The sequence below is a fragment of the Dipodomys merriami genome, unplaced genomic scaffold (assembly GCF_024711535.1).
Source record: "Dipodomys merriami isolate MVZ:Mamm:240054 unplaced genomic scaffold, mDipMer1.0.p SCAF_66, whole genome shotgun sequence".
NCBI lineage: Eukaryota > Metazoa > Chordata > Mammalia > Rodentia > Heteromyidae > Dipodomys > Dipodomys merriami.
The window spans coordinates 7,399,983-7,421,279 of NW_027206246.1; the positions used below are offsets into that span (position 1 = coordinate 7,399,983).

At 51.5% G+C, this 21,297-nt stretch overlaps 1 protein-coding gene and 1 non-coding gene across 2 annotated transcripts; both read left to right on the plus strand.

Moving 5' to 3' along the window:
* Nucleotides 1-5,610: 5,610 nt before the first annotated feature.
* Nucleotides 5,611-10,722, plus strand: LOC138815699 (uncharacterized). Its single transcript, XM_070005108.1, has 3 exons — nucleotides 5,611-6,365; nucleotides 6,476-7,494; nucleotides 10,000-10,722. Exons 1-3 carry the CDS (start codon nucleotides 5,611-5,613, stop codon nucleotides 10,398-10,400), a joined length of 2,175 nt encoding a protein of 724 aa, XP_069861209.1. The 3' UTR covers nucleotides 10,401-10,722.
* A 5,956-nt stretch (nucleotides 10,723-16,678) lies between these two features.
* On the plus strand, nucleotides 16,679-16,785 carry LOC138815711 (U6 spliceosomal RNA). The gene has a single exon (XR_011368427.1). It is a non-coding gene; the product is annotated as a U6 spliceosomal RNA (small nuclear RNA).
* The last annotated feature ends 4,512 nt before the right edge of the window (nucleotides 16,786-21,297 follow it).

Consider the following 21,297-nt stretch of genomic DNA (forward strand, 5'->3'; position numbering starts at 1 on the left):
GGGAAGGAGGGAAGGAAAGAAGGAAGGAAGGAAGGAGGGAAGGAGGGAGGGAAGGAAGGAAGGAGGGAGGGAAGGAAGGAAGGAAGCGAGGGAGGAAAGGAAGGAAAGAAGGAAGGAAGGAAGATGATGATGAGTAATGATTCATTATTATTGACCCTGACCTGGAAACAAAAGTCCTGCCCTCCCAGCGCTGGTTTTCAGTCTGGTTTCCTGATTTCCTCTTCCTGTCCTCTCATCTGTTGAATTAGGTTCAACCACATCCGGGTCCTGACGCACGCTTCCTTCTCCGGTCTCGCGAGACTTCAGCTGCTGCTGCTGCACGGAAACGAGATCTTGGACATCACCGAGGGCGCCCTGAGCGACCTGGATGCACTGCAGGTGCGCAGGGAGCGGGCGGAATTGGAAGGAAGTGGAAGGAAGTTTGGCAGGAAGTGGGGCAGAAATACCCAGTGAAGTGGGACAAAGTAGGGGAGGAAGTGGGGCGGAAGTTTGAGGAAATAGATACGGAAGTGGGAGGAAGTAGGGCTGGAAGTGGGAAGGAAGTTGGAGGAAGAAGGAAGTGGGAAAAGAGTAGGGAGGAAGGAGGGGGGAAATGTGGAGGAAGACAGGCAGAAATGGGGATCAAATAGCAAAGGAAGTGGGGAGGAAGTAGGGAATCAATGGAGGAAGTAGAGACGGACATGGAAGGAAGTCAAGGCAGAAGGGAGGCGGAAGTGGGGCAGAAGTGAGACGGAAATGGATAAGGACCTGGGAAGAAGTAGGGCCGGAAGTGTAGCCGGATGTTGAGTGGAAATAGGGAAGGAAGTGGAGCAGAAGTAGGTCGGAAGTAGTGAGGATATGGATCTGGAAGTGGAAGTAGGGCCGGAAGTGGAGTGGAAATCGGGAAGTAGGGAGGAAGTGTGAGGAAGTAGGGACGAAAATAAGCGGGAAGTGGGGAGGAAGTTGGAGGAACTAGGGGTGGAAGTGGGGCGGAAGTGGTTAGGATAGGGTTCCGGAAGTGAGAAGTGGGGTGGAAATAGGGAAGGAAGTGGGGAGGAAGCAGGACGAAGTAGGGGCGGAAGTAAGGCGGAAGTGGGGCGGAAGTGGTGAGGATATGGATCCGGAAGTGGAGTGAAAATAGGGAAGGATGTGGGGAGGAAGTGGGGGCGGAAGTGACCCAGAAGTGGGGAATGATATATAGCCGGAAGAGGGGAAGAAAGTGGAAATAGGACCATGGGTAGGACCGGAAGTGGGGCAGAAATAAGGAAGGAAATGGATAGGAAGTGGGAGGAAGTCGGAGCTGAAGTGAGGCGGAAGTGAGCCAGAAGTGGGGCAGAAGTGGTGAGGATATGGATCCAGAAGTGACAGGAAGTAGGGCCGTAACTGTGGCCGGAAGTGCGGAGGAACTTGGAGGAAGTAGAGGCGGAAGTCAGCCGGAAGTAGGGGCAGAAGTGAGTCGGAAGTAGGGAGGAAGTGAGACTGGGGCAGAAGTGGGAATGGAAGAAGTGAGGATATGTACTCGGAAGTGGGAGGAAGTAGAGGCAGAATTCGGCAGAAGCCGGATGTGGAGCAGAAATGTGACAGGAAGTGGTACGGAAATAGGGCAGAAGTAAGACTGGAAGGGGGTGAAAGAGATCGGAAGTGGGGCGGAAGTGACCCCGAAGTGGCCCTTCGGATCCCAGAAATGCCCGCTTTGACCCATGCAGGTGCTGAAGCTGAGCTACAACCAGCTTCGGGCACTGCACACAGGCTCCCTGCGGGGCCTGCGGCGCCTGCGGCGCCTGTCCCAGCTGTACCTGGACCACAACCGGCTGGAGTCGGTGCACCCATGGGCACTGCTGGGGCTGGCATTGTTGCGGCTGCTGCGTCTGGATGGGAACCGGCTGGCGGCGCTGGCGCCCGAGGCACTGGCCACGCTGCGTGTGCGCGGGGTCCCGGCCTGCACGCTGGGCGTGCTGCACCTGGCCGGGAACCGCCTGGCAGCGCTGCCTGCCGGCACCCTGGCCCGCGCACCCACGCTGCGCGCGCTGCATCTGCAGGGTAACCCCTGGGCCTGCGGCTGCCGCGCGCTCTGGATGGAGGGCCTGCAGGGGCGGGGCAGAGGTGAGCATAGGGGGTGTGGTCAAGCGCAGGCCAATGAGAGGGTGGGGCGGGGCTGAGGCGATGCAGAGAGGTAGCGTGACCAAGATACAGCCAGTGAAAAAGGACGGGGTCGTGGCTGGGCGTAAGTGAGTAGCCGAGCTCCCCGAGTCACGTGGGGCAGAGGCGTGGCCGAGGTGCCCAGGGGGGTGTGGCCGAGCTCCAGCCAGTAAAAAACGGCAGCAGTGTGGCTGGGCGTGGCTGGGCATTAGTGAGGAGCTGCAGGGGGCGTGGCCAAGGTCTAGCCACTACGGCGGGGCGGGGACGTTGCTGAGGCTCCACAGGGAGGGTGTGGCCCAGCTTCAGCCACTCAGGCAGGGCGAGGGTGTGGCTAAGACTCCACGGGGGCGTGGCCGAGGTCCAGCCAGTCAGGTGAGATGAGGACGTGGCTGAGGTGACACGGGGGCATGGCTGAGCTCCAGCCAGTCAGGCAGGGCAGGGGTGTGGCTGAGGCTCGGCAGGGGGTGTGGCCAATCTCCAGCCAGTCAGGCATGGCGGGGGCGTGGCTGAGAACCCCCAGGAAGGGCGTGGCTGAGCTCCAGCCAGTCAGGCGCGGCGGGAGCGTGGCCGAGGCTTCCCAGGGGGGCGTGTCCCATGTCAGCCTCGCCCCTCTCCCGTCCCCCTCTGCAGGCGTGCTGCGCTGTGGGAAGGAACAGGCGTGCTCGGCCTGCGCCAGCCCCGCTGACCGCCGCAGCCTGGACCTGCGTCGCCTGCCGACACGCATGCGCTGTCGGTCGCCGCGAATCCTCACTGACCCGGCGGATGGCGAGGAGCCGCCAGAAGCAGAAGTGGAGGCAGAGGAAGAGGAAGTGGAGGACAGGGAGGATGTGGGCGAGGTGCAGCTGAGGCTGACAGACGCCTGTGGCCGCACCGCCCACCTTGCCTGCCGCCTGCGGCGCGCGCCCGTCGTGCGCGACCTCCACGTGCGGCCCGGCCTCGCCCCCGACACCCCTGCGCACGAGCGCCTGACGCTCAGTGCCGCCCTCGTCTGCTATGCCGACCCTGCCCACCTTGCACATGCCCGCCGCCTGCTGGGAGGCGATGATGACACTGATGACGTCGCGCTGATGCTGCGCTGGGACCCGGAGGCGCTGGGCCACGCCCACCCGGATGGGGACCTGGGAGATGGATCCGGGGAAGGCCACGCCCAAACCTCGGGCGGAGACCCTGATGGGGATGAGCTGTATCAGGACAGGGACTCGGATGTAGGCCACGCCCACCGTCAGGGCGGAGACCCAGATGTGGACCATATGTATCAGGCCACAGACTCGGATGTAGGCCATGCCCACCATCGAACCAGGAACCCTGATATAGGCCACGTCCACCAGGGAGCCAGAGACCCTGATGTAGGCCCTGCCCACGCTCAGGACAGAGACCCGGTTGTAGGCCACACCCATCTGCAGGACAAATACCCGGATGTAGGCTATATGTATCAAGCCCGAGACCCGGATGTAGGGCCCTCCCACCAGCAGGACAGACACCCGGATGTAGGAGATGAGTATGATCAGGACATAGGCCCCGCCCACCCTCAGGTCAGAGACCCGGATGTCAATGACCCAGATGAGGGCCCTGTTCACCCTGAGGACAAAGACCCAGATGTAGGCCCCGAGTATGACCAGGATGGAGGCCACGCCCACTCTGAGGCTAGAGACCCGGATGTCCGTGACATGGATGAGGGCCCTGCCCACCCTGAGGACAGAGACCCTGATGTCAATGACCCGGATGAGGGCCCCGCCCACTCTAAGGACAGAGACCCGGATGTAGGCCCCGGGTATGACCAGGATGGAGGCCACGCCCACCCTGAGGCCAGTTTCCCGGATGGCCATGACCCGGATGTGGGCAAGGCCTACCGCCTGGTTCGCGGCCCTGGTGCGTCGTCATCGTCGCCGATGTCACTTCCGGGCGTGGTGGCCCGGCTGTGGGCGCGGCCTGCCTGGCTTCTGCAGCCCGAGCTGACGCTGCACTGGGCCGGGCTGCGCGGGCCACACATACATCTGACGTGGACGGCGTGCGTGCATGGCCCCGAGGACCCGGAGGACGCGCCCTGGGTGACCCTCGACCCCCGTGATGACCCCGATGACGTGGTGACCCCGGGGCAGACTCTGCGGCTGCACTGTGCGGCGCAGGGCTTGGAAACGCCACGCGTGGCCTGGACGCGGCCCGACGGCTCCGTCCTGCGGGGCGATGAGGACGGCGGCCATGACGGGGGGACAACGCTGGAGATCCACGAGGTGCGCCAGGCCGACGCTGGCTGGTACCGCTGCGAGGCCCAAGTGGGGCGACATGGGGAAACCGAGGCACGGCACGTGGCCTACGGCGGGGACGGAGCCACGGGGTCCGGGGCCTACGCGGAGGAGGAAGCCATGGAATCTGAGGCCTATGGTGTGAATGAAGCCATAGCATCCAAGGCCTACGCTGAGGAGAAAGCCACGAGATCTGAGGCCTACGCTGAGGAAAAAGCCACAAGATCCGAGGCCTACCCTGAGGAGAAAGCCACAGGATCCCAATCCTATGCTGAGGAGAAAGACATCAAATCTGAGGCCTATGACGTGAATGAAGCCATAGAATCTGAGGCCTACACTGAGAATGAAGCCATAGGATCTGAGGCCTACACTGAGAAAGCCAAAGGATCCAGTGCCTATGGCTCAGATGAAGCCATGAGATTCGAGGCCTACTGAGGAAAAAGCCACAAAATCTGAGATCTATGGTGATGAAAAAGCCATACAGTCCGAGGCCTATGCTGTGAATGAAGCCATAGAATCTGAGGCCTATGTTGCAAATGAAGCCATAGAATCCGAGGCTTTCGCTGAGGAAAAAGCAATAGTATCTGAGGCCTACACTGAGGAGAAAGCCATAGGCCCCGCAGCCTACACCGTGTCTGAAGCCACAGGGCCCGCAGCCTTTGACACCTCTGAAGCCACAGGGCCCGCAGCCCCGTCTGCAGCCCCAGGCCCCGTGGCCTTTGATGCCTCTGAAGCCACAGGCCCCGCGGCCTACACCAGCCTTGAAGCCACAGCCCCCACGGCCTCCGCCCCTTCTGAAGCCACAGCCCCCGTGGCCTACGCCCCGTCTGCAGCCCCAGGCCCTGTGGCCTACGGTGGCTTTGAGGCCGCCATGGCAGGCCGGGCGCAGCGCGTTTTTGTGGTGGCGTCGCGGGCGCCAGTGGCCACAGCTCTGGCGCTGCCTGTGGGCGCCGCACTGCGGCTGGGCTGCTGGGCGGAGGCGGAGCCGGCGGCGCACGTGGGCTGGCTGCTGCCGGGCGTGCGCTGGGCCCGGGCGGGGACGGAGCTGGGGACGGACGGCGTCGGGGTCGGGGCAGACGGGACACTGACACTGCCCATGCTGGGTCCGCAGCACACTGGGCGCTATGTGTGCGTGGCCGCCAACACGCTGGGGATGGCGCGCTGGGACGCCGACGTCAGCGTGGGCGGGGCGGCGGGGGGCAAGATGGCGGAAGCCAAGATGGCGGAATAAAAGTTGGAAGAATCCAAGATGACAGAAAGCAAGATGGCCAAAAACAAGATGGCAGAATCAAAGATGAAAGGCAACAAGATGGCGGAAAACAAGATGGAGGGAATTAAGATGGCGGATTCCAAGATGGTGGACACCAAGATGGCGGAATCCAAAATGGAGGGGAGCAAGATGACCGAAAACATGACAGAATCTAACATGCCTGACGCCAACATGGCGGATTCCAAGATGGCCAAAAACAAGATGGGGGACGCCAAGATGGTGGAATCAAACATGGAGAGAAACAAGATGGAGGAATCCAAGATGGAGGGAACCAAGATGGTCGAAAACATGGTGGAATCCAACATGGCCGACACCAACATGGCGGATTCCAAGATGGTGGACGCCAAGATGGCGGAATCCAAAATGGAGGGAAGCAAGATCAGGGAAAGCAACATGGCGGAATCCAAGATGGAAGGAATCAAGATGGCGGAAAACAAGATGGAAGGAATAAAGATGGCCGAAAACAAGGTGGTGGAATCAAAGATGGAAGGAACCAACATGGCGGAATCCCAGATGGAGGAATCCAAGATGGAGGGAATTAAGATGGCAGATTCCAAGATGGTGGAGGCCAAGATGGCGGATTCAAAAATGGCGGATTCCAAGATGGCAGGTGCCGCTGCGGAGGCGGCCGTGGGGGCATCGCGTGGCGCTGATGTCATTGTTGACGCGCCGAGCTCGGGCCCGGGCACCGGGGAAGCGCGGCTGTGGCGTCGGCGTCCTGCGGGCGGCCCCAGGCGCGGGCAGCAGCGGCGTCTGCCGCCTCCGCCTCCCCTTCCCGCCCCGCGCGCCGCCCCCGCCGGCCGCGGGTTCGAGCCCGCCTTGCCGCACAGCCCACGCCCGCCAGTGGCTGCCGAGCACATCCGGCCGAGCACTGGGCGCGCATCCTGGCACGCGTGCGGGGCCGCGGCACGGGAGACTTCTGGGCCCCGCCCACCCTGCTTCCGGTCTCCATGGAGACCTCCCTGCTTCTGGCATCCACACTTCTGGTTTCCACACTTCCGGTTTCGACGCAAATATCCCCACTTCCGGTCTCTGTGTCTTCCGCCGACCCACTTCCGGTCTCCACTCAGACCACCCCACTTCCGGTCTCCACACTGCCGGTTTCCACTCAAACATCACCACTTCCTGTCTTCACTACTTCCGCCTACCCACTTCCGCTCTCCCCGCGGACCTCCCCACTTCCAGTCTCCACTCGGACCCCCGCACTTCCTGCTTCCACGCTTCCAGTTTCCACTCAAAAATTCCTACTTCCGGTCTCCACTCAGACCACCCCACTTCCTGTTTCCCCACTTCTGGTTTCCACTCGGAAATCCCCACTTCCGGCCTCCACTATTTCGGCCTACCCACTTCCGTTTTTGACTGAGAGATCCCCACTTCCAGCTTCCACACCTCCGGTTTCCCCACGGACCTCCCCACTTCCGGTCTCCAGTCATACCACCCCACTTCCGGTTACCACTCGGAGATCCCCACTTCCGACTTCCATACTTCCGGTCTCCCCATGGACCTCTGCACTTCCGGTTTTGAAACGGACATTCCCACTTCCGGCCTCCACCCCTCGAGCATCCGCTGCTCCGACCTCTGCACTTCCATCCTCCTCACTTCCGGCCTCCTTACTTCCGGCCCCTAGGAGGTCTGGCGGCGGCCGCAGGCAGGGGAGACAGCACAAAGCCCACCACGCCCGGCCGGGCCCCACGGCAAACACCCGTGACCCCGTGGTCACGACCCTGCACAGCCGTGCCCCGGATGCCCTCCCTTCCCGTCCTGCGGCTTTCCACGACGGTGACCCCGGGACCTTTGACCCCCGACCCCCGGCCCCGCCCCCCGTGACCCTGCCCCGTGGCACCTGGAACGAGCTGGACACAGGTGAGCCTCAGTTTACCCATCTGTTTCCTGCAGGCTCTTGGCGTGGGGGCGTTGGACTGAGGGGAGCCAGATAAGAGGTGGAGGTTAGAGGTCACAGGGAGGATACAAGACAGTCAGAGGTCACGGGGAGGTTAGGGGTCATGGGGGGTCAGAGGTCACAGGGAAGTCAGGGGTCACAGTCGGGTCAGCGGTTGCAGAGAGGTCAGAGGTCATGGAGAGGTCACGGGGAGTTGAGAGGCCATGGGCAGGTGAGAAGTGGAAGGGAGGTCAAAGGTTATGGGCTACTCAGGGGTCATGGAGAGGTCACGGGAGGGTCTCGGGAGGGTCACTGGGAGGTCAGAGGTCATGGGGAAGCTAGGAGTCACAGGAGGTCAGAGGTCACAGAGTAGTCAGAGGTCACAGGGAGGTCAGGGGTCACTGGGAGGGCAGAGGGCATGGACAGGTCAGAGGGCATGGGGAGGGGTGGGGCGAAGTCCTTTACTCTGTCTGTTGTCTGTGTTCCTGGCCGTGTGGGGCACAGGATGACTGGGGAGACACACACGCACGGACAGACAGGCAGGCAGACATAGAGCAGACAGATAGATAGAGGGACGGATGGATCGACAGACAGACAGATAGGTGGATAGACGGATGAATGGACGGATAGACAGAGCCATAGAGAGACAGACAAACAGATGGACAGAAGGACGGATAGACAGGTAGACAGACAGTAGACAGACAAATGGACAGATAGACAGACAGATAGACTGATAGATAGATAGATAAACAAATGGACGGATAGACAGAGCCATAGACAGACAGAGAGATACATGGACAGATGGATGGAGAGACAGACAGACATGGAAACATACATGGTTGGATGGATGGATAGATAGGTAGACAGACAGCTGGATGGATAGATAGACAGACCAATGGACAGATAGACAGACAGAGCCATAGACAAAGAGATAGATGGACAGATGGATGGGTAGACAGACAGACAGACTGATGGATATATAGACAGATGGGTAGACAGACACCAGACAGACGGATGGATACAGAGACAGGTGGACAGATGGACGGACAGAAGGACGGATAGACAGGTAGACAGTAGATAGATAGAAGGACAGATGGACAGATAGGTAGACAGACAGACAGATAAACCAATGGACAGATAGACAGAGCCATAGAGAGACAGACAGACAGACAGAGAGATACATGGACTGATGGATGGATAAACAGACAGATAGACTTATGGACGGATAGACAGAGCCATAGACAGACAGACACCAGAGACATGGACAGATAGATAGAAAGAGACAGACAGACACACCGACCAATGGAAGGATGGACAGACAGAGCCATAGAGAGACAGATAGACAGAGAGATACATGGACAGATGGATGGATAGACAGACAGACAGATAGAAACATACATGGTTGGATGGATGGATAGGTAGACAGACAGACAGACAGACAGACAGACAGACAGACAGACAGACAGACAGACAGACAGATAGATAGATAGATAGATAGATAGATAGATAGATAGATAGATAGATAGATAGATAGATAGACAGACAGACAGACCAATGGACGGATAGACAGAGCCATAGAAACAGATAGACAGAATGGACAGAGAGATGAACAGATGGATAGATGGACCAATGGACAGATAGACAGACAGAGGCATACACAGTCAGAGAGACAGATGGACAGATGGATGGAAAGACAGACGGGTGGATGGATGGATGGATTGAAAGAGATAACATGGACAGGTGGGTGGGTAGACAGACGGACGGACTGATGGATGTATAGACAGATAGGTAGACAGACACCAGACAGACAGGCAGACAGATAGAGAGACAGGTGGACAGACAGATGGACAGATAGCTAGATGGATGGACCAGTGGACAAATAGACAGAATCATAGATAGACAGACAGAGCAATGGACAGATAGACAAACAGAGCCATAGACAGAGAGAGAGAGAGAGAGAGAGAGAGAGAGAGAGAGAGAGAGAGAGAGAGAGAGAGAGAGAGAGAGGGAGAGAAGGAAGGATACACAGGTAGGTAGACAGACAGTAGATAGATGGATGGACAGATGAATGGACAGACAGATACATCGGTGGACGGAGCGACACAGACACATGGACAGATAGATGGATGGACTGATGGATGGATAGACAGATGGACAGACAGAGAGACAGAGGGACAGACAGATGGACAGAGGGACAGAGAGACAGAGGGACAGACAGATGAACAGAGAAACGGACGGACAGACAGATGGACAGACGGACAGACAAGTAGACAGACGAACAGACAGACTGACAGAGACAGACAGACAGAAGGACAGACAGACAGACATAGACAGACTGACAGACAGATGGATAGACAGACGGACAGAGAGATGGACAGCCGGATGGACAGACAGACAGAGGGACAGAGCACTGTCTACGAACAGCACAGGGGCCCTTATCCAACGCCCTGTCCCTCTGTCCCTCCCTCCGTCCGTCTGTCCATCCCCAGGCGTGGAGCTGACCCCAGCGGCGCCCGACATGCATGGGATAGACACGAGTGGATCTGACGCTGGCATGATGGACACGCGTGGAAATGTCACGCGTGGATCTGAAACTCACACGATGGTCATGTGTGGAAAGGACAGGCGTGGACCTCACAGAAGCAAACTGTACACGCATAGGCCTGCCACTGACTTGATGATCATGTGTGAAAATGTCACACGTGACATGGACACGATCAGATCCCTTCCACACTCACTGGACATGCGTGAAACGCACATAACTGCATCTGACATGAGTGGAAATGTCACACGTGTAAATGTGTCATGCGTGAAAGGGACACGATCATGTCTGTTATTCATAGGCCTAACACCAGTGGAAATGTCACGCGTGGATCTGACTCTCAGATGATGGTCACACGTGGAAATGTCACGCGTGAAAGGGACACGATCAGACCCCTTCTGCGTGGACCTGACACTCTTAGAATGCACATACGTGGATCAGACACGCGTGAAAATGTCACGCTTGGATATGACAGGCGTGGAATGGACATGATCAGGTCCATTATTCATAGACCTGACACGCGTGAAAATGTCACGCATGAAAATGTCACGCATGGAATGGACGCGATCAGGTCCCTTCTGCATGGCCCTGATACTCTTGGACCACACATGCATGGATCTGACACGCGTGTAAATGTCACGCATGAATCTGACACTCACACAATGGTCATACGTGGAAATATCACTCGTGAAAGGGACACGATCACATCCCTTCCATACTCACCTGATACACATGAAGCGCGCATGCATGGCGCTGACACACGTGGAAATGTCATGCACGCCTCCCCCGCTCCCCCTATGCTGCGTGAGGCGCCCACGGAGTTTGTGTCGGCCCACGCGGGCCTCACCCTGCACCTGCCCTGCACAGCCCAGGCCTGGCCCCCTGCGGCCCTACACTGGCGTCTGCCTGACGGGACCCACGCGAGACCCGTGCATGCGCACACGCACCCTCGACTCAGCGACATCTACGTCCTCCCCAATGGCACGCTGGTGCTGCGCCGCCTGCAGGCCCCGCGCCATGCAGGTGAGTACGAGTGCGTGGCCGCTAACACGCTGAGTAGTGCGAAACGCACTGTGCACATCGAAGTCACGCCTGCGCACGCGCGTCTCCCCCCAGCGTCCGACCCCGAGGCCCGCTCGCCATGCGCGTGCCCCATGGCGCTGACCTCACGCTGCACTGCAACGCGTGCAGGGACCCCACCCCACGCGTGTTCTGGAGGCTGCCAGATGGGCGCCTGGTGGATGCTGGGAGCAGGTGAGTGTGGGAAGTGGGGGGCATCCATCTGTCCACCCGTGCATCTACCCATCCACACATCCATCCATCCACTCATCCATCCACCCATCCATCCACCCATCGATCCATCCATCCACCCACCCATCCATCCATCCACCCATCCAGCCATTCATCCATCTACCCATCCATCCACCCACCCATCCACCCTTCCATCCATCCATCCACCCACCCATCCATCCATCCACCCATCCCTCCATCCATCCATCCATCCACCCATCCACTCATCCATCCATCCACCCATCCATCCATCCATCCCTCCATCCACCCATCCATCCACTCATCCATCCACCCACCCATCCATCCACTCATCCATCTACCCATCCATCCACCCATCCATCTACCCATCCATCCACCCATCCATCCATCCACCCATCCATCCACTCATCCATCCACCCATCCATCCACTCATCCATCCACCCATCCATCTATCCACCCATAGTTGGGATAAAGATGATACCCCTTGATAGATAGTTAATTGATAGAGGATGGATTAGACAGATGACATAGACACAGTAGTCCATAGATAACAAATCCATTATTGATTAAATATTGATAGAGATGAGGTGGGGATGGTAGATCTATTAGCAGTGAATAGGTAATTGATAGGTCCTGGCTTGCCAGATCGCAAGGTAGAACCCTAGTGATTGATCATTGATAGATGATCGATCAGGGATCGATACAAGATGAGTATTGGATGCATATGTCACATGTGCGAATAACTAACATTGGCTTCAAATTTGTCTTCCCTTCCTTATGGTCTTACCTCCTATTACTTTCTTCCCTCCTTCCTTCCCTCCTTCCCTCCTTCCCTCCCTCCTTTCTTCCTTCCCTTCTTCCCTCCTTCCCTTCTTCCTTCCTTCCTCCGATCCTTCCTTCCTTCCCTCCAATCATTCCTTTCTTCCCCTCCAATCCTTCCTTCCTTCCCTCCAATCCTTCCTTCCTTCCATCCTTCCTTCCCTACATTCCCTCCTTCCTTCCAACCTCCCTTCCCTACATTCCCTCCTTCCTTCCCTCCAATCCTTCCTTCCTTCCCTCCAATCCTTCCTTCCCTCCCTCCAATCCTTCCCTCCAATCCTTCCTTCCTTCCCTCCAATCCTTCCTTCCTTCCCTCCAATCCTTCCTTCCTTCCCTCCAATCCTTCCTTCCTTCATTCCCTCCAATCCTTCCTTCCTTCCCTCCAATCCTTCCATCTTTCCTTCCGTCCAATCCTTCCTTCCTTCCCTCCAATCCTTCCTTCCTTCCCTCCGATCCTTCCATCCTTCCTACCCTCCAATCCTTCCTTCCAATCCTTCCCTCAAATCCTTCCTTCCCTCCTTCCTTCCCTACATTCTCTCCTTCCTTCCTTCCATTCCTTCCTTCACCCTTCCCTCCTTCCTTCCTTCCTTCCTTCCTTCCTTCCTTCCTTCCTGCCCTCCCTCCCTCTCCGCTCCCCAGCTCTGACATCCGGGTCCGCGCCTTTCCCAACGGCACGCTCTCTGTGCATCCGGTGATGTCACCCGACGCGGGGGAGTACGTGTGCGTGGTGCGCAACGCGGCGGGCGACGCGCATGCACGGCTGCGCGTGGAGTTGGCAGCTGGGCCAGGCGCCTCCTATCTGCAACCCCGGCTTCCCGTGACACCCGTGACACCCGTGACCCAGGACGCCGACCCCAGGGAGGACTGCACTCCCCACCACCGTCTCCACGTCCCATCCGGTGTCCTGGGAGACCCGGATGTTCGGGTCGCAAGGCATGATGGGAGTGTGGGGATCTGGGACCTGGGGCCTAGGTTAGACCTCGGATGTGTGACCACGGGTGGGGGGGCGGGGCCTGGGGCGGGTTCTTCCTCTTCCTCTCAGTCACTTCCTTCTTCCTCTTCCTCTTCATTTCCTGTTTCCTCTTCCTTTCCTTCTTCCTCTTCCTCTCAATCACTTCCTTCTTCTTCCTCTTCCTCTCAACATCATTCAACTTCTTCTTCCTCTTCTATTCCCTCTTCCTCTTCCTTTCCTGTTTCCTCTTCCTTTCCTTCTTCCTCTCCATCTCTTCCTTCTTCTTCCTCTCACCATCCTTCATCTTCTTCCTCTTCCTCTGCTTATTTTCCTTCTTCCTCTTCCTCTCATCCCTTCCTGTTCTCTTCCTCTCAATCTCTTCCTTCTTCCTTTCCTTCCTCTTCCTCTTCTCAGTCTCTTCCTTCTTCCTTTCCTTCCTCTTCCAAGTCTCTTCCATCTTCCTCTTCTTCACATTCTTTTCCTGCTTCCTCTTCTTTTCCTTCTTCTTCCTCTTCTCCATCTCTTCCTGCTTCCTCTCATGTTTCCCCTTCTTCCTCTTCCTTTCCTTCTTCCTCTTCCTCTCAGTCTCTTCCTTCTTCCTCTTCATTTCCTGTTTCCTCTTCATTTCCTGTTTCCTCTTCCTCTTCACTTCCTGGTTCCTATTCACTTCCTGGTTCCCCTTCGCTTCCTGCTTCACTTCTGGCTTCCCCTTCACTTCCTGCTTCCTCTTCGTCTCCCACTTCCACTTCTGCCCCGCTACCCCCGAGCTCTCCGTCCCCTACGGCGCCCCCGTGACCCTCACGTGCCCCGTGACCCAGGGGTCGTGCACAGTGACCTGGCTGACGCCGGCCTCGCAGCCCGTGGCCTTCACTTCCGGCCAGGAGGACGCCCACTTCCGGGTGCTACCAGACGGGCGTCTGCACCTGCAGGGGGCACGGCGGGCCGACGCAGGCATGTACACGTGCGTGGCGGGGCGGGGCCGGCGCGCCACCGTGCGCCTACACGTGCAGCTGCGGGCGCCACGCATCCAGGTCACGCCTGATGTCCATGACAACGTGAACGACGACATCCGCATCTCCCCCGTGGTGCATCTGCGCGTGCGCTGCCAGGCGGATGGCTTCCCCGAGCCCCGCCTGCTGTGGGAACTTCCGGGCGGACTGGTACTTCCAGTCCCGTATCGCAGTCGCATGGGGGGAGGGATCAGCGTGGATGCGTGCGGGACGTTGGAAATCCCGGATGTGCGTGCGCTGCGCAGCAGTGGCAGCGACGCCGTGGCATGCGAGGCGCGCAACCCGGCGGGCGAAGCCCGGATATGGGTGTGGCTGCCGCCATGGTGGGCGCGGGCTCTACCTCCAGCGGCTTCGGCTCCGCCCTCTGTGGTATTGACTCCGCCCCCTGGCGCGCCAGCTCCGCCCCATCACATGCCTGCCCTGCCATCGTGGGTGCTGGCTCCACCCCCTGGTGCACTGGCTCCGCCCTCTGAGGCAGCTCCGCCCCCTGGGCCGCCTGCTCTGCCATATTGCGTGCTGACTGCGCCCTCTGAGGCGTTGACTCCGCCCAGTGGCGCACCAGCTCCGCCCCATCACGCGCCTGCCCCGCTATCTTAAGCAAATGTTGTTTAGATGATATTTTAAAACAGTTTCTCAGGTGCTGGGAAGGTGGCTCAGTGGTAGAGTGCTTGCCTTGCATGCATCAGCCCCAGGGTTTGATTCCTCAGCACCACATAAGCAAAACAACATGGAAGTGGTGCAGTGGTTCAAGTGGTAGCGCTAGCCTTGAGCTGAGGGACAGCACCCAGGCCCCAGAGTTCATGCCTCATGACCAACAAAATCAAAATAAAGAACAAAACACAGTCTATCACTGTTTTGGCCTCAACTCTGTAATACCACTGCTTCAGCCTAGGGATAAAATTTTAGGTGTAAGCCAGGCACTGGTGACTCACGCCTGTAATCCTAGCTACTCAGGAGGCTGAGATCTGAGGATCGCGGTTCAAAGCCAGCCCAGGCAGGAGAGACCATAAGACTCCTATCTCCAATAAAACCACCAGAAAACTGGAAGTGGCGCTGTAGCTCAAGTGGTAGAGTGCTTGCCTTGAGTTGAAGAGCTGAGGGACAGCGCCCAGCCCCAAAGTTCAAGCCCCATGACTGACCAAAAAAAAAAAATTTTAGGTGTGGACATTTATCAACACTTCTGACTCAGATTCTATTTGATAATTTTTTAAATAAATACTTTGTTCTTAATTTTCCTCTTTGTAAATTAATATGCACCTATAAAAATTGGTTTGGCCAATCAAGTAACCTTCTCAAAGTACCTCCTAATGATGATTTACAAATAGTTTTACTAGGGCTGGGAAGGTGGCTCAGCGGTAGAGCGCTTGCCTTGCATGCATAAGGGCCTGGGTTCAATTCCTCAGCACTCCATAAGCAAAAAGAAAAAAGCCGGAAGTGGCGCTGTGGCTCAAATGGTAAAGCGCTAGCCTTGAGTTGAAGAGCTGAGGGACAGCGCCCAGGCCCCACGACCAAACCCCTCCAAAAAAGTTGTACTATATTTCAACAAGTAAAACAATGCTACAAATAAAGAAAACAATAATTAAATGTTAATAATTAATAAAATAAAAAGCAAATATTATGACTGTTTTCCCTATTTGAAGTGTACTACATATTAGATTTTATTATTTGCTCATAATTCTGTACATTTAACACTGACTGAGGTTGTGATGTTCAACAAGAGTTTTATAGAATATGAGTAGTCTTTAAAGCTACCCACTAAGATTACTATTTATGGCTCTTCTCATTATTTGTTTATGGCTTATATCATCATTTTTCCTCATTAACTTATAAACTGAGGAAGCCCTAAAGTTTTAACAGACCATGTAGTTAACAAAGTGTTAACACTTCATTCTACTTCTTTACACAAAAACTTTGCAACTTCTCATTAATAAAGTTTCTTGAAACTCTGAAATGTACATACTTAGTAGTATATGTCTACTACCATAAATCTTAAATACTTTATGGAAAAGTTTTATATCTGACAAACAGTCCTAATTTTGGCATATGTAAACAAATTCCCAAAATTAAATATATTTAATACATTAAAAATTTTAACAAACCTTAACGCTTGGTGCAGTGTTCATTATGACAGGTGCCTTGTATAGAATAATTGAATCCTCCTCCTACACATTTCTTGAACAACAAATATCTGGGATTATTTTGTTTTTGACATGTCAATCTTGACTTTATTCTTAAATTTGTGCTTATGTAAGAAATTTATGGTTCTAAAATTTCATGACAATTCTTTTGAACTTATTTTTTGTTGAATTGTCTAGTTTAATAAAATCCAACTGCACTTTTTTTGGGGGGATCCATTCTTGGGGCCTCAACTCTGGGCTTGGGCGCTGTCCCTCAGCTCTTCAGCTCAAGGCTAATGCTCTACCACTTGAGCCACAGCACCACTTCCAGCTTTTTTCTTTTTGCTTATGTGGTGCTGAGGAATCGAACCCAGGGCCTCATGCATGTAAGGCAAGCGCTCTTCCACTGAGCCACCTTCTCAGCCCCCACAATTGCACTTCTGATATAAAAAATATTCTGTGCTCAATTCAGCCACACATACACTAACATTGGAACGATACAGAGAAGTTTAGCATGGCACCTGTGCAAGGACGATATGCAAATTCGTGGGGCGTTCCATATTTTTACAACAACAGATGCTGGAGGGGATGTGGCCACAAGGGAACCATACAACATTCTTGGTGGGAGTGTAAACTTGTTCAACCACTTTGGAAGACATTATGGAGGTTCCTCAAAAGATTCCACATAAAGCTCCCCTTTGACCCAGCAGTCCCACTTTTGGGGATTTATCTAAATGATAACAAACAAGACCATACTAAAACTACCAGCAAAACTATGTTTATTGCAGCATTTTTTACCATAGCTAAGATATGGAACCAACCAGCTGTCCCCACTACATGAATGGATCAAGAAAATGTGGTGTATATACACAAAGGAATTATATGCCTCCATCAGAAAGAATGACATTGCCCCATTTGTTAGGAAATGGAAAGACTTGGAAAAAAAATTATTAAATGAAGTAAGCCAAGTCTAAAGAAACAGGTCCCATGGTTTCCCTTATTTTCAATAACGAATATATGTCTGGGATAAGCAGACAAGGTCAAAAGCTATGTGCATATGAACAGATATGATAACGTTAAGGGAATTGAACCCCACGATAGGGAAACAAGTAGTTTTTTGTTTCTTGCTATTGTTTCTAACGTACTTATAATGTGCGATGTGAATTTTTGTTTCTTTGTATATTCCTCCCCCACTCAATAACCCTTGTTTTCTCTGTATTTGAAGTTGGTGCATCTGCCTCTTTTATGTACGCTTCTCTAATTTGGGGAGGGGAAGGGAAAAAATGTGTGCGCGTGAACGCATGTGCATGTATGTGTGTTGATATGCTCAGAGTTTGAAATCAGGGCTTAAAGGTCTTGCTAGGCCTTTCCTCTCTAGGTTGGTGAGGTACTATATGAGCTACATCTTCTTTCCTGGGTCTTTGCTAGTTCATTAAAAAGTCTGAAAAATAATTTCATGAATTTTTTTTTTTTTGGCCCTGATTGACTTCCAATTGTTATCCACAAATCCCAGGTTCCTGAGTAGCTATCCTGAGTAGATAGGATTACAGATGTGACTAGCCAATACAAGGCTTTCAGAATAATTTTAAAAGTAGAAGAAAATTTACTTCATGGGGGCCTGTTTTATTATCTCCTACTTTTAAAGCATTTTGGATTGATTAAGTGTGAATTTATTTCATTTTTGGATTCTTAAAAGACAGTAAGTGATGATATTTAAAAGTTTTGGTACTTTTTAAAAAAGGAAACTGGAACTGTGGGACAGAAGAAATTTGTCTCTCTTTGGACCTCAATTTAGAAGCTCAGCTCTGTGCATGATAACCCAATGTCACCAACATAGTCTCTGTTGGAGACAAAATGTGATAGAAAACAATCACCATGGACAATATTTGCTATGCTATAATTTCTTGGACAATATGAATATTGAATTGAGAGTGTAAGAGAATGGAAAGAATTTACCTACCTTTTGTGTATTGCTGAAAGATTTTTGGAAACTTTGACTCGTTTCCTTCCTCACTGTGTGTCTTTGGGCCATGCACTTAGTGCCTTTAATTATAATTTTTCCCAACACTAAAATACTAATAACATTAGCATTATAGCAAATGTTATCTTAAGAATTTAGAGAAATAAAACTTGTAATATACTTAACATAAACTTCTATGAATGAGCTTTGAGTTTAGCCAGAAGTTTTTTTTAAATACTAAATAGAATGTCATAAGTATTACAGAAACCATTACATGTAGTGAAGCCGGGTAGATAACTTCTCATGCTGTAAATCAAACTGGTTATTTTAAGTCTTGTTAGTGTAAAAATATCAGGCACATAATAATGAAGGAATGTTGTAGACTGAGATGAAGTCCAAAAGAAAATGTACAAAACTGATAAAACAAAAGTATCTGAGCAGTATATTGTGTTTTACATCATTTAAGTTACATCTCAAAGATAAGGCAGACCTAGAAGAATGAATTGTCTTTTTGATATTCTATCATAGGTCTTTCCTCATTCTTGTAGATGCATCATCAGATTTGAGGAACTAAGTTTTTGGTTTGCTTCCTTCCATTTAAGTTACATCATTTAAGTTACATCACAAAGATAAGGAAGACCTAGAAGAATGAATTGTCTTTTTGATATTCTATCATAGGTCTTTCCTCATTCTTGTAGAGGCATCATCAGATGAGAGGAACTGTATTTTTTTTTGTTTGCTTCCTTCCATTTATTCTTCAGTTTGAAATCTGAACTACATGAGACAGAAAGAAACCAAGGGAAATTAGTCATGCAGGGTTTGGAAAGAAAAATCAATGTAAAATAAAATACATAGCCTTGTATAAGGTCTAACTAAATTGAGTTATATAGTCTCAAGCATTAACAGAAAATGATTTAAGCAATATCATGTTATTGAAAACTGAAAAATGTTAGGAGTTGCTTTATTTTTTCCTTTCTACTACCTTGAATTAATTATTGATTTTGTACAGAGATTAAAGATGAGATTAACAAGAAACTTGATTAAAAATTGTCAAAATTTCTGAATAGACATGTTTACCAAAAAGCTCTGAAAATTGCCAGTGGGTTTACAAAGTTGTGTTTAATACAACTTCTATGCTGGCTTAATGTTTTGTAAACAAAAATCATTAGAGAAATGCAATTCAAAATTACTATGATACTACTTCATAACTATTATAACTCTTATCAAAAAAAAATCAAAGGAACCAGGTGTGGTGGTAAAGGCTTGTAATTCGAAGCTTTTAGGAGGTTGGAGTAAAAGGATTTGGGTCTGAGGTCATCTTGGGTATTGCACACAGTAAATACCTGCCCTTTAAAAAAACTCAAAAGGTAATAATTTTGGCTGGTGAGAGTGTGGAGAAAGGAAATTTTCTACACTCTTGGTCAAAATACAGATTAATACTCTCCTTGTAGAAAGTAGTATGCAGTTTTCTAAAGAAATCCAAAGTTGAAATATCATCTGACCCACCAATCATCTGATTATTTCTCTCTGGGTAACTCATAAATATATCTGTAGTTCATTGTTATTCGCATTATTCACAACAACAGCCAAGATATAAATCGAAGTTCAGTGTTCAACTACAGACTAATAAACAACTGTGGTGCATGCACAAATATATTTTTCTGTTTCATCCTTAAAATAGCAAGAGACTTCTCCCATTAGCCACCACTTATAATGACCTGAAAGATGTATTGTAAATGAGGAAAAATGTTGTCTTCTGATTTTTGTGAACACACACACACACACACACACACACACACACACACACACACACACACACACACATCAACCTCAAACATTAAGAGTGAAATTTTTTGAAAAGTAAAGCAAAGTGGAATTGCTGGGGCATTTAGGTCACAATGTAGAAGATAGTAGATATACAGGATGAACCGGTATAGAGTTGTAATGTACAGCATGAGGATACAGGGGACAACACTGGCCTTACATAGGAATGAAGCTAAATAAGTAGGAGTTGTTCTTCCTAGTAGGGGTTGCTCTTTTGGATGCTCTTCCTCCAGTAATGGATAAGATGAACATAATTCTTTAAATATACCTGCCTGTTTGCAGAAATAATAACAAACAATATAGCAATAATGTTGTATGCTCAACATAAGACATGAGATTATTCTTGGTGTAAACTAATTATTACAAATAAGGGAAACCGTGGGACCTATGTTTCTTTAAGTCTGGCTTACTTCACTTAATATAATTTTTTCCAAGAACTTCCATTTCCTTACAAATGAGGTGGTATCATTCTTTCTGATGAAAGCATAGTATTCCGCATGTGTGTGTGTGTGTGTGTGTGTGTGTGTGTGTGTGTGTGTGTGTGTGCGCGTGTGTCTCATTTTCTTGATCCATTTATCTACTGAGGGGCATCTGGATGGATTCCATATCTTAGCTATGGTAAATAATACTGTGATAAACATAATTTTGCTGGTAGCTTTAATGTGGCCTTGCTTGTGGCCACCTGGTTAAATGCCCACCAGTGGGATTACTAAGTAATAGGGGAGCATTATTGTGTACATCAAGGATAATCTTAGTAAATGAGCAGAATAGCCCTATAGCTCTGTACATATGATTGTATAAGGTGATTCTAAGTGAAATGAACTCCAAGACATGTTCTTTGATGTTTTTGTTCTTAATGTATTGCGTGATTTCTTTTTATTCTTTTGTGTTTTCCCCACCTATGGTGTATCCCCTGTAGTCACTGTATTTGATTTTGATACCCTGGTTATTGTAAATATGTTAATCTGAACTAGGGAAGGGAAAGGGAAAAAATGATGAGGCAAAGGACAAAGGGGGAACCTATGCAACAGTGATACACAGAAGACAATATGTTGGAAATAATCTGGAGGGGCTGTTGGGAGGGAAGAGGGAGAAAAATGGGGGAAGGGATAACAAATTAGAAAAGAAATAAATTCATTACCTTACTTATGTTACTATAACCCCTCTGTACATTACCTTGACAGTAAAATTTAAATAAAAAGTAAAATAAAGAAGGGATGGGAAGGGGAAACAAAGGAGGAGGCAACAATGCTTAATAAGAAATGTATTCATTATTTTGCCCATGTAATTGTAA